This window comes from Fulmarus glacialis, unplaced genomic scaffold, assembly GCF_000690835.1.
Source record: "Fulmarus glacialis isolate BGI_N327 unplaced genomic scaffold, ASM69083v1 scaffold17116, whole genome shotgun sequence".
NCBI lineage: Eukaryota > Metazoa > Chordata > Aves > Procellariiformes > Procellariidae > Fulmarus > Fulmarus glacialis.
In genome coordinates this window covers 5,560-18,828 of record NW_009220197.1, presented here as the reverse complement: position 1 = coordinate 18,828, position 13,269 = coordinate 5,560, and the positions used below count along the sequence as shown (strand labels likewise).

The window sequence follows — 13,269 nt, the reverse complement described above, 5'->3', positions numbered from 1 at the left end:
CCAGGGTGGTTGTTTAAAGTTTAAACAAGTTTAAAGGAATTTAAATCTGAAGAGATTTGACTAAGAGGTTCAAAAATACTGGATTATTTAGTGACCACTATCCATTCTTGGATAAATGAGGGGGCACTGTCTGGTATAAACTTAGTTGCCCACCTGTCCCCCGAAGTACAGGAATAAGCGTTGTCCTCATGTCTTAGAGACAGACCTTGAACCTCAAGACCCTTTGAGATCAGCGCAGATCATGGCCATCCTTCCCCATGAACTGCAGTGACAACTGCGGTCCCCACCCAGAGGAGCAGAGGTGCCAGGGCACAAGCAGCCCCAGCAGGGACGGAGGCCGGCTTGCCAGAGGCCTGACTATGCATCAGAGCAATTTGAGGAGTGTCGCAGAATGTTCCCTGCAGCTTCCGCTATCCCAGAGATATGTCTGGAGAGAGATCTTCATATAGTATGAAGGAAGGACCCGGAAAAGACCAAGAAAGAGAACATAAATCTTCAGATATTGATAATCTGGAAAATGTATTAATCCCACTTGTGACTGTAGGATAAATATGCAGGAAATGAAACTGGGTACTTCTGCCCTCGTTGTTTCTTGTTCATATCCTAACGACACACATACAGGTATATTTACCTTCTCCTGTGGACAGCCAGTCATATGGACACCGCTGCCGGAAGATGTATGGGAGGCAGGGTCAGTGACCTCCGCGTGCTGCGTGCCCCTGGGATGCGGGAGGCTGAGTGCTGTCCCTCCAGGGGCTGCACCTTTGGCTCTCTCCTGCCATTGCTTTCCGTCACTGACTCCTCCCCTGTGTTTGTTCAGGACCCTCTTTTCAGCATCCCTGCTATCACAGACATTTTTTGCTGATTCCCCGCTAGGTTGCCTGCTATGAAAATAGCACTTTGTCCCAGTTGTTGGTTTATTGGGGGAGCGAGAGACCTCTGTGCAAAGCTATGGGAAAGGGCCCTCTAGCACGGTCTGCCTTAAAAGTCTTGCTTTCAGTTTGGGAAGGAACTTGAACTAAAACCACCGAAAAGCTATCCAGAAAACACTGACTGTACATTAAGTTTTGTGATTGTTCCCACATCCTTTGTAATTCTCAACCGCAGCTCCGTACTAGAGGCTAGATACACATGGTGGGCATTTTTCCTTTTGCTAGCAGTCGGATAGCGGGAATGCAAGCTTCCCTTTCAAGTCCAAAATCAAAGTATTGACAAACAGTAAGAGAGGAATGTGAGTTTTGAGGTTGTATCTTCCCTCAAAACAAGAAAACTGTCTAACTCCAAGGCTTTTCCCAATACAGTTTTATTCTTCTCACGAATTTGTTTGTACTGGTTTCCTTTCCTCTCCTCCATGCAGGAAATAAGCCTACGGCTCTCTCATACTTTAATATGTTTTTCATGCTATCTGTGCAGAAACATTTCAGTCTGTACTCACCAATTCATTTCTCAGCCATATCTTTTCAAGAACTGGCAGCCTGCAGGATAATTTTAAAAATAATTTATTTCATATTGCAGCAATCCTGTATACTGGAGCTGTCTTGAACCTCTCCTGCTTTCTTCTGGTACCACACTGTCATAGTGATCCTGTTTCTGTCTTCTCGCAGGTGTTTGGTTTGTTTGCAGGGCAGCAGGAACTATTGTACAGTTTGGAGCGTGGGTGCCCTGGAACTTGTGAACAGAGCCCTCGCTCATGTGCTCGCTTTCGATTTGCAGGGGACTGAAGTAAGATCATCCTTCTGGCCTTTAATTTCTATGTTCCTGTTCTTCTGTTGTTGTTATTTTTAAATAACAATTGTTCTGGTTTTACTATTTAAATAACAAATGCAAGTGTTCTGCGAAGTTTTGGCTTCCCGAAGAGGGAGCTTCCCCTTTGTAATCTGCTTTTCAAAATGTGCCAAGTCATTCCCTGGGCAAGTTTCTGTTTCAGTTTCCACTTGCTTTTTTGATGCTGAGTTTCCATAAAACAGGAGAGTTTCGTTTTTCAAAGTTATTTCTGTTGCTTTCATTTTTTCCTTTTTATTTTTTTCCCCTAAAACTGAGAAAAGAGTTATTTTACACTGCTCATGACAGAGCCTTGTCGTTTGGCAGGAAGAGGCTGGTCATGGCAAGTGTGCAAAGTGCAGAGCATAGAGTGAAGATACCAGAACTATATTTCAGCAAGCAGCTAAGGCAGTGGCAGTCATCCTGCTTATCAGTATGAGACTCTGCACGGACTTTCCTTCTGAGAATGGAAGGGGAGAGCGAAAGGTGAAACAGTGCTAACATAACCTGCTTGGTATGATTTTCCTGTGCAGCCCTAGTTTGAAAATGAGGCCAGAAGCAGGAGGCGATGGAAAGCTGTAGCAGAACTAAATCACTTTCGGACCCCAGTCCAGGTACTTTAAGCTTGATCAGATAGCTCTATGCTGCACTGCTGACTACAGCATAGACACATACGCACTCCTTTGGAAAACCAACTGCACAGTATAATCAATCCTCTTATTTGATGCACAGCGTTCCAGTTAAGAAAAAAAATTATGATGTATGCTAACCACTAGCGTTAATGGCAGTCTGGGTTCAGCCTTGCAGACCTCTCCTAAGGAGAATATGACTCATTGCTCAGGGACTTTATTTTTTAAACCATCCTCATTATACTGAGGTTGGGGAATTCCGGTGTGATGAAAGAAAAATTTCTCATTTTATTTCACTGCCACAAATTTATGAGGTTTGGTGCCTCCATTTTAAGATCTGACTAGTTCAGATCAGTTATACTAACTGACCCACTGAAGACCTGAGTGGGGGACAACCTTAGTTTCTGGTGGCCAGATGCCTTACTCTGAGAGATAAAGCCAGAAGCCAAAAAAACCAAAGTTCAAGTCACGCACCTGCCAACATACATACCTTTAAGCTACATTTATGCCTTCCTGGGTGGGACCTGGTGCAGGGAGCAGTCTGTCTACCAGGGCTTGTGAGAGCATGGAGCTTTCCTTCCTGTCTTGGCTGTGCTTCTACATAACTCCAACCTAGGAAAGATGGCACAGCCTACACCATTGCCATGCTGCTTTTCTGAAAGGCAGACGTTTTGTTCTCCTATATATGTTGAGCCTGGCCAAAACATGGCAATGAGCAACACACTGTTGAAGCATGTTAGATCTGTACACAGATAGCACAGACATAAGTCATTTATATAATGCTATGCCTTAATCAGTCCATAGGTGCACAAGTCTGGTGCATATGGCTATTAAACCATCCAGCTACAGCAGCCTGAAGGTTTTCCTTTGAAAAGCAGCACAGTGTGGGGATTTTGGCAGTATAGTAGTGGCAAGCTGATTGATTAGACACTTAGAAAATGCAAAAAGATTAGAGGCAAGAGGCTCCGAAGTGCGGTGGAAGGTTTTCCCAAGCGCTTAGCATCTATGTGGTGCTTGAGACCTGGGGAAGAGCTGTACAACCTAAACTGGGTCTGGGCTTGGCAACAAAACATGCTGTGTCCTCCATACCTTTGACAGGTCAAGTCTATGAAAGGCTTAAAGTTTTTGAAGCTAATCTAAGTCCTGTCTTTCCTTTCAGGCTCCTGCTTAATGCCATACACAGGTTTCTAGCTGTTTGCAAGGCCCACGCACTGCCCTCCCAGGCACCTCACTTCCAGCAACGTGACCTTTTGGAGCAGCCCCACGCAGCTGTGGGCGGCCGGCGTTGCCCGGGGGTTGATTGCCAGCACCTGGCACCCTGCTGCCAGACCCGCCCTGCCCTTTCCGCGCCCCTGGGGCAGGTGGCAGCAGTTGGACCCTACCCCACGCACCGGCACACCCTGGCTGGCAGGTGGGAGTGCGCCCAGGCAGGCCTCCTCATGTTTTGGCTGAGTCTTAACACTGGCTGAAGATTCTCTCTACGGAACTGATAGCAGAGCCAAAGAAGGTCATCCTGCTCACTGTGTGACCTGGAAAAATCAAACCTTTCCGCCGAGGTCTCCTCTTCTGCTGAAAGATTGCATGAATGGGTGTGTGAGTGGGAAGGCCTCGCTGCAAAGCAGCCATCACTACTGGTCCTTTGAGTTTAGGAGCCGAGCCCTCTGTGCTCTGTGATGGAAGAAAGGTAAGGTGTTTTTTTTCAGGAGTGATCTTCCTTTTTGTGATTTACTAACCTGAGTAAAAGAAAAAACCTAAAAATGACATCTATAGGTTGCACTATAAGAAGGAAAGATGGAAGTCATGCAATATGTGGATTTTTTTTAATTTTTTAATGACAATGATGTTTTCATTGTATCAGTTCCTGCGTTAGAAAAGCTAGTGTTGCACACTTGCTTATGGAGACTTCATAGCTTCTGCAGGTTGCCTTCCAAAAATCATGGTTCTGCTGTGTTGCTTCAGCTCCTGCTTCTTTGAAGGTTTTTAACATTAGAAAAGGCTTGCAATTATTGCAGAGAACAAGGGGAATAATAATTATTACTTAGCACTGGGAGCTTTTGCATAGAAAACTTGCACGTATATATACACATAGAAATACACATAGAAATACACACACACGTATACAAAACTCTGTATACACACACACAGAGGTGCTTTTATACAAGGGAGAAATCCCGTTTGTAACAGAGTAGAATTTAATTACACAGCAACACCTATATTCAAAATTAATCAGGTGTATATTATATATTTGTTTTTGTTCAAGTGTTCTTCCTGGTGCACTTCATAGACTCTTAACACCAGAGTTTTCACTTTGAAAAATGCAACATCCCACAATTTTAATGTAAGCAAAACATTACATCAATGAAGTAATGCAGGACCATACCTTAAGACTAAACCTTTTCTTCAAATAATGACTACTGCTTCTTTCTTCTTGTAGTGAATTCTCTAGCTGGACTCTTATATTCTACCTTTTAGTAAACAAGCCATAAAACTTCTCCTCCCAGTTCTTAACAACCAAAAAAAAAGCTAAAACTTTTTTTAAAGGAAAGATATTGTTACAAAAATCATAATTATTCCTTGTTCGTATTATAACTTCTTTGAATCAATCAGAACTGCCAATGAAAATGGCATTTAAAAGCTTTGTTACTTATATTATTAGAAAAATACTAATTCAGTCAGAAATAATTTTCAAATGACTCTGTGCTATGTCTCTTCCAAACTACCAGAATAGGTTTTACTTAGCTCAGCACTATCATTGTACGAGTTTCTGCCTTCCTGAGTGTAGGTTTTGCTTTGCTCAGTGTCATCATTATAATACTGTCCCCCTTCCTGACAGCTGGAAACAGCTGCCCTCAGTTTTTCCTCAATTTTATCAGCTGCAGCGCACATTTTAAACTCTCTCAGGCTGTTTATCAGGGTTCCATAGGCTCCTTTTATCCCATGTCTTTGATACCAGTCTTGAAACAGCTTAATCTTCTGTTCAGATGTATCGTTAAAATGATCCCGAACAGTTTGATCTATGACAGGTTCTGGTACTTTGTGATTACGAACAAATGTCTTGACTTGTTGGAGTGTCATCTCCTCCACAATACCAGCAATGTGGCTGCTCAGGTCAACATCTAGAAGCATAAAAGGAAATTAATGCCCTTGGCGCTTACATCTTACTGTTTTTTATCACCTGCACTCAAGAGTTGATACTTCTCCTATCCAAAACAGATGAAGTTTCAGGTATCCATGACTCAGTATGTTTTATATGTGATTTTTTGCAATATATAGCAGGTCTGCTTTTACATGTTCCTACCAAATGCTAGATAATTCAAATATTTAGGGTTGCATCCATATTGCTTTCTACCACTTGGAATAGAATCTCAGTTCCCTCTGTAACCTATTCTGTCCTTCTCTGTCATTAAAGTCTGGTCATCCCTCATGTACCTGTTTTGCTCAAAACAGTGTTGGGAAAGGTCCTGGAACAGGTCTTTTGTTGTGATACAGCCTTGGAGCTTATGTTTTTTTCCCAGTGTGTGTTAGTACTGTGGATTTGCCCTTGAACATAAGGTAGGGTTGTGTTTCTGCGATCCCACTGCTGGGTGTGGGACTACTCCATTATCATAATTATCCATGATTCTAGAAATCCGGCTTGCTGCCTCCTAGTGTCTGTACCACATGCAGAACAGAAATTCACCTGTTGTCAGTTAGTAATTGCTTCCTATACAACAGAAACTCCTCCTGAGGCAAAACTTTCATGATACCACTAAATGCCTTAATAAGCACAATATGAACTGGCATTTCTTTAGTTAGCGTTCTCTATTGTGCTAGAATGACAGCCCTAGGCAGTGGCAAAGTCTACATAAAAATACCCTTTTTTTTTAGTGTAAGATTTACATTCCTGTATTTTTTTTTTCTTCTACTGAATTTTGAGAAATTACTTGTCTTTTACCTGTGTATATGAGAGGTACATTCTCCTGAAAAGAGAAGCAAGAGAGAAATGAGTAGAAACAAGTTTTGTAAAACACCAACCTTGTATAAGAGGATAAACACATTTCATGACATTTGACTTCTGTAATTTTCTTTTAGTTTTGATTCCCCTGTTTTATGAGTGAGGGAATCAGATCAGACAGTCAGACCTCTCTTGACTTGGGTAAGCTTGGGGAATCACCTCACAATTGCTGTTGCCTAAAAGTACGCATGGGGACAGGTACCCTGGGTCAGTGGAGGCCTGATGATTTATGAAGTTTTGATCTTGGTCATGTAACTTAGTAAGCATGTCAACAAATCCTGAAGAAATAATACAGGGTTTCTCTTACTTCTCCCAAAAGAGTCCTCATGGTGAAATTTACTTAATTAAAGAGAGGCATGCTTGGGGAGTCCCAATGTAATTTAAATGGAACTAAGTTCCTTGCATGAAGCTGAGGTTTTTTTGTGATCTAAGCAACAATACTTACATAAGAAGCCTCTGGTTTGGGGACTACTTCACCTAGGTTCTCCTTGCTAGTGAGACCCTTCTGTTTTCTCTTGTCTGAAACAAAAAAGCATTTTTAAAATCCAGGACAGAGTATATCTCTCCTCTGGACTCCAAGAATATAAAATTACATCTGAGTAAGCAGCTAATATCTTATTCAGAGTATGATAGGAATAAGGAATAGGGAATCACTTACACAAGCATATTCCTCCAGCTGCTAGTACTAGTAGTACTAATGCGATTCCCAAAAGAATGGCCCACCATGGCACTCCTGTTGGAATGTTGGAAACATTACCTGAAAGTTGTCAAGAAATGCAAGACAGCAACACACTCTAAATTTTAAACAAGATAGCATCAGATTATAAATGCCTTTCTGTTGTCTCCTAATGGCAGAAGTTACCTCTTTATTAAAGTCTTACCTATCATGAGTCGCCCCTAAAAAAGAGCAATAGCTCCTACATCTGCACAGTGATCAAGGGAAAAGAGCAATCATGCTTCACAGGTCAGTATAGGGCCCAGTAGATATGATGCCCTTAGCTGTCAGGAATCACTATGGGCCATCATGTAGAACAGTACAATTGCAATAGCCTCTCAAAATACAGCAGATGCTAGACCATTCTAGGTTTTAAAATGGTACCTTTCCTTCCGCACACAGTGTCTGAAGTTGAAGTACATTGTTTTTCAATTACACCAGTTTCACATCTGCAGAAAACATGAATAAAAATTATTATGGGATTTGTTTCTCTCTTTATAAACTCTGTCAACAGAGCAAATTAAAATCTTCTAACACTTTTTATCAGCTAAATATTTCATATATCAAGATGTTGGAGTTTGGCATTTAATAGGTATGAAAATGGTATGGAAAGATATGGGAGTGGAAAAAGGTGTGGAAATTATTTTCTAGATGTAACAGTAGATCACACAAAGACAACAGGAAAGCTCAGATACTTCATTACATTTTTTTGAAAAGTATATACAGACTTGGTGGATGTATACAAGTTTTTCTGCGTGTCTTTGGAAAGCCTGCATGGATGCAAAATAAGTTGACTGAGCTAAGTCAGCTCAACAAGCTAAGTGCAAAGGAAAACTAGTATGTTCTCCTCGGGTTATACATTACGTTAGCCTCTGTCTTGAAGCTGGCTGGAAAAAAGTGTGATATTAACAATTTCGTACTTAACGATGAAGGCATAAACTTACATGGTACATGGATCACAGTGCCTACATGGTACAGAAGAATTGCAAAAATGGTTCTTTGCACAGGTGCATTCTGTGTTCTGTGCTGGGGTACAGTTCTTTGCAACCTCCAAACCTAAAATAAATTTCTTAAAGTTTGTTAGTTCGAAAAAGTAGGCCTTAAAAGCAGACCTCTGCTCATAAGCTCTTGTCCTCAGACCTATGTGCTTTTAGCCCTTTCCTCACTGCTGGCACTGGTGAGGCTTAATTGTAAGAACAACATAGTTTTTATAAGGAGCCCTGCTGCCGGAATACTGGAAATACGGAGATGGCAAAGAGACCTCTGCTGGCCAAGAGCTCAAAAAACGGATCACGTGATAAAGTACTTGCTAAACGAGGACTCATTTGGCACTGCCAAATGTTGTCAGCTTCTTTTTCCCATTCAGAAGTGTAAAGCCAGAAGAAAACTCAGAAGATCACATAACCCATCTCCCTGCTTGATGTCAGAGACAAGTTCTTTACTCTCCCTGACAGACAAGTTTATCTCTTCTTGAGGACCTCCGATTCCTCCTTCTTGAGAAATTCCACTCTCTTTTAGCTAACGTATTCCCTGCTTAAGTATCAAAACAAGTGAATTAATTTTCTCCTATCTTCAGTGTATATGATGAAGCTATCTCCATCTATGAAAAATATTTCTGCATTAAAAATTACTTTAAGTATCTACCTACTATGAAAGCTATTTTCATAGGCATATGGGAATAGAAGCGAATTTTTGAGTTATCACATTCAGTGCCCTGCTGTAACGGGAAAACATGTTATCTTTCAAAATTTGAGGAAGCTTTACTGTAAAATCAGTGCTGAAGCCATTCATGAAAATATCAAACATGAATGATCCTAAGAATGGTTCTCATGGGACTTCAGTGGTAACTTTCCTCCTGCCTAATGTTTTCTACTGACTTCTCTTCAACTACATTGTCCACGGGATAATGTGACTAGTCATCCCATTACCGTTTCTTTCCCCTTCAGTTTAACTAATAGTTTCCTTTGTGGCACTGTACAAAATGCTGAATTGTTTTGCTGCACTCAACTTCATTACCCATCCAAAAATGCTTATTATAGTAGCTAATGAGAGGAAAATATTCTACGCATATGGAGGTATTGCAGGAAAGGGAAAGCACTAAAGATTGATATTCCAGCAGGTGATCTGACTACAACCATATCGGAGTTAAGAGCTGTCTCTCCGCTCACCAAACTTGACTTTGGATATGAGGAATGCAGAACTATCATTCCCTAAATCCAGGTATACTAGAACTACAGGATACCTGGTGGAAATGGTAGGAGATCAGTTTAATGCATTTAAAAAAAAAAACAAAAACCAGTATGATGGGTATTTATGCAACAGGTAGTAAATTTCTGGAACCTGGTGTCCTCCAGCAGGTTCACGCACAAAGGGCTCATAAATGGATACTAAAATGACTAGGTAGGGATGGACCTTCTAACATCCTTCCCTACAACTGTGGATGTTGGTAGACTTTGCAGGGAACAGACCACAGAAAGTAGACACGTTGGTTTGTGTTTCCTCTAAATAGCATCTCTTGCCTCCACTGCTGAACACAGAATACTGGGGTAGGTGGACCACTGGTGTGACCCAGTAGGGCATGCCTCATAGTCTCATAATTTGATCCTGTAACTCACACAGCATCTTGAATGTATAAAAGACATCACTCTATCAGCTCCAGCAATTTTAAATACATGAAAGACTACGAAATTAACCATCGGGAATTCTCCCATCCCTGCTTCTTACAACACCCCTCTTCTTTTAGAGGGCGAAGAAGAGAGCGCTCTTCTTCCTTGACTCTAACCAGTTTGTCTAGGCTCTGCTTTGCAAGGACTGCTTTGGCTGAGCAAAGACAGATAAAAGGAAAATAATGGACCAACATAGCTTGTTCTTCTTCCCACTTTGTGCCTGACAAAAGGGAACTGGGGGATAAACTTATGACTTTGTCATAAATTCCTTCATGTAATACCACTAAAACATTTTAATCTGCATGCTACACACTATTCAGGAATTGTGGAGACTTTTCAGTCAAATCCTATATCAAAAAAGAGTCATTGCTGGAATTGCTATTTCCATAGACATACCGAATATGCTGTCACATGAATAGCATCTCAAACACTTGTTCAAATCATTGACATGATCTACATATTCCTTTCCATTTTCACATTGAACACAGTGTTTGCCAATATCTGTTGGGCAGTCAATGTTTTTAACAAAACCTGTAGAGACAGAAAAACAAGAATTAAGATTTGCAATACCTTTGGACAGAAGCCATCAGCTCTAAGACCTATGTCAGATTTTTTTTAATGCCTAATACTTTTTGATTTACAAATATGGACAGAATCTATATTCTTTACGCATATATATATATATGCTCTTCAGGAACGTAGTATACATAAGATCTGATTATCCCCCCTCTTTCTGCAATTTAGGACTGAAGGAGAACACATCAAACAAAACTGTACATGCAAAATTGGAAAACCCATGAATATATGGAGTCTTGTAGGCAAAAGCCTGTGCTTGCACTTTTTTAACCTCTCTCAAAGATGTGTATGTAATTCTTGGCTTTTTTGTGACAAGCATGTTATGTGAGAACTACTGTCTGTAGTGAAAAGTTATTGGTGCACTGAGCTCAAGAAATACTTTTGAAGCATCTGATGTCCTGTCATAGAGAAAGATACAGCTAGAATGAAGCACTGCATCCAGGAAACCACAGCATGCCACTTAGCTATCCCAGCAGAAAACAATTGTGCATGTTGTGGTTTCCACTCTTAGTGACTTTTCAACACAGTCTTACAATGATACTCACCACGTTCACATTTCTTGCAACACTGAACACCTGAACGGTATTCATCCAGGTTACACTCAATTTCCCTCTTAGCAATGATCCTCCTTGTAATTAATTTATTGTGCGCTATGTGTATTAGAGCTTCAGTATAATTTTTGCACTGTGTTTCAGTAATTAAGACAACCACCTAGGAGAGAAGAACAGCCAGTTACACAAAAAAACTGCCAAGGACTGTAGGTGTGTTTTACTACTAGCACAGAGTTATATCAGTACCGTTACTCTATTGCTAAACGTATTGATATTCACCCCCTTATTAAAGTTGTTCATTACTTTAGAAGAGTTAATGGACAATGAGGACACATGTTAGATTTAATGCTGTCCACCCTACCACTACAGGTACCGATCGTTTGAACATTAATGCTTGAGAACAGGCTCATACATCTGAGTTGTAACAGATTATCTTATGTGCCTAATTATAGTGCAAACCAAAGGAACTCCCATTATTTTCTGGAAGAGCTTTCTCTGCCTCAGATCACTGTGCCTAAATCTGCCCTTTCTTAGCCTGTAATAATAATCTTCCATACAGAACATTCTTAATTCAAATGATATCTTTCTTAATTTCTCGCCACGCTACTGTTGCTTGCAAAATGAACAGTGTTAATGCATCTTTGAACAAAAAAAAAAAAAAAGGAATGTTTTAATCTTGGCCAAAAATACCTGATTTCTAAAATGATCTTGTTCTCACTTTGTTTTCCAATTTGATTATTTTTCTCCTTAGTATAGAATCATAGAATCATTAAGGTTGGAAAAGACCTCTAAGATCATCAAGTCCAACCGTAAATAGATGATGCCTATATATTCCTGAAAGAAGTATCACTCTCCTTTCAAATTTATATCCTGATCCATTTCTTTGAATGCACTGTCAAGTTAAATTGCATAGTGCTTGGTTTTTAATTTTTTTTCCTGTTACTAGTCAGTAACTTTACTAACCGTCACTGTCCTGCCTCTTTTCATGATAATAAGAAAGCACTGTGAACCAGAGGCCAAACCATTCTTTTTTTCTGTTTTAGGAATAAGGTGGGAAAATGAGAAGGATAGATCTACTGTAGTTTGCCTTCCTTTTGGCAATGGTTTGTGGGGAATTCTGTACATACTTTGCATGCACTAAGTATGAGATGTCTGTATAATGGAGCTATGTAATGTTTGTTGGCTGGAGAACTAGATTCCCTCCTAGAAATATTATTATGCAGGACAGCCTGAGGACAGCCTGCCTTTACTTCCTGCTGATAGTTTGGAGTGATTTGAACATTTTCACCATTTATCTTACTTGTGTGTTACTAACTATCTGTGTGGAGCTGTAACATAAAAAATTAAGACAGTCCTTGTCTTGAAGAGTTTGAAGTCTTAACATCTAAGCTGAGCTCTACATTCACTGTCCTTGCTCCTCTAATTAAAAAGATATTGTTTTGTACTTTACAAAAGACTCGGATATACCCTATGAGGGATACTGAGGAAGGGTGAAAAATGATGTCTGGAAAGAAGTGGAGCAATGCTCTTGTCCTTGGCAAAATGAAAAAACAGGCCAAGTTGTGAAGGAAAGGGGCAGCAGGGTACCTTTTTCGGCAAGGAGATTAGTGGGGAATGAGATGCAATACAAAGAAACTGCCAAATCCTCAAACCAATGGCACACTGCATGGACTAAAAGTCCTACCGATCACAGATTCACTCACATTTTAAATCAGCATGCAAAACACCTTGACTAGAATAATTTATTTTTAATTTTGTCTTGGATATTTGAAAGAGGTTAATTCTGAATGGTTGGTTATCTTTGAGCCCTTTTGAATTGCAGCTTAGTACAAATTTGACTGTATCTGTTAATGCTGACAAGGGACATACATATTCAAGGAATCCTCTAATAATTAGAGGACTGGTTATTTTTATTGTTACACTTTTTTTCTTCCTGACAGAGGGTGATATTTAATGGCTGATTAATTCAATCTTCATGATTTTGTGTGAAACTGCTTGGATGCTGACTGCAACTTTAGTTAGATACAGAAAACTTTAATTATCGTAAATATTAACTTAATGAAAAATGGGGTTGGATTTCAAACTGGGCTCTCAAGTGAAGGAAGTGTTATCTGTGGCTAATTAATTGAGGTAACAAATATGACCACTGTCTGCTGACTTCTACAAGTAGCCACTTCTTTTGATCCTCTAGTCTGTTCAGAGACGGGAAGGTGAAAAGCACTTTCTTTCCTTAGCAGCCATCTGTTTTAAAATTTATATTAGTTACTAGACTGAAATTAAGAAGGCCTTTCTTTGCATCTGGAGGAGAAGCTTCAGTTGCTAAAAAAGCAGTTTAGCACTTGAGAAACTGTGGGTATGGATGCTCAGCCTGTCACTT

General features: G+C 40.2%; 1 protein-coding gene across 1 annotated transcript; it reads right to left on the bottom strand.

Moving 5' to 3' along the window:
* Positions 1–5,090: 5,090 nt before the first annotated feature.
* LOC104078869 (tumor necrosis factor receptor superfamily member 6-like) lies at positions 5,091–11,192 on the bottom strand. The gene is made up of 8 exons (XM_009580684.1): positions 11,139–11,192; positions 10,887–11,052; positions 10,162–10,296; positions 8,044–8,155; positions 7,484–7,548; positions 6,830–6,903; positions 6,325–6,349; positions 5,091–5,506 (listed from the first exon to the last, which is right to left on the bottom strand). The coding sequence occupies exons 1-8, from the start codon at positions 11,190–11,192 to the stop codon at positions 5,091–5,093; spliced, it is 1,047 nt and encodes a 348-aa protein (XP_009578979.1).
* Between the last annotated feature and the right edge of the window lie 2,077 nt (positions 11,193–13,269).

Excerpts from the sequence above, each read along its gene's own strand:
- LOC104078869 (XM_009580684.1), bottom strand. The coding sequence starts at position 11,192 with ATGAACAACTTTAATAAGGGGGTGAATATCAATACGTTTAGCAATAGA. Across the intron at positions 10,297-10,886 it reads TTGCAAGAAATGTGAACGTG|GTTTTGTTAAAAACATTGAC; the intron begins GTGAGTATCATT and ends CTGTCTCTACAG. Across the intron at positions 5,507-6,324 it reads TGTACCTCTCATATACACAG|ATGTTGACCTGAGCAGCCAC; the intron begins GTAAAAGACAAG and ends TTATGCTTCTAG.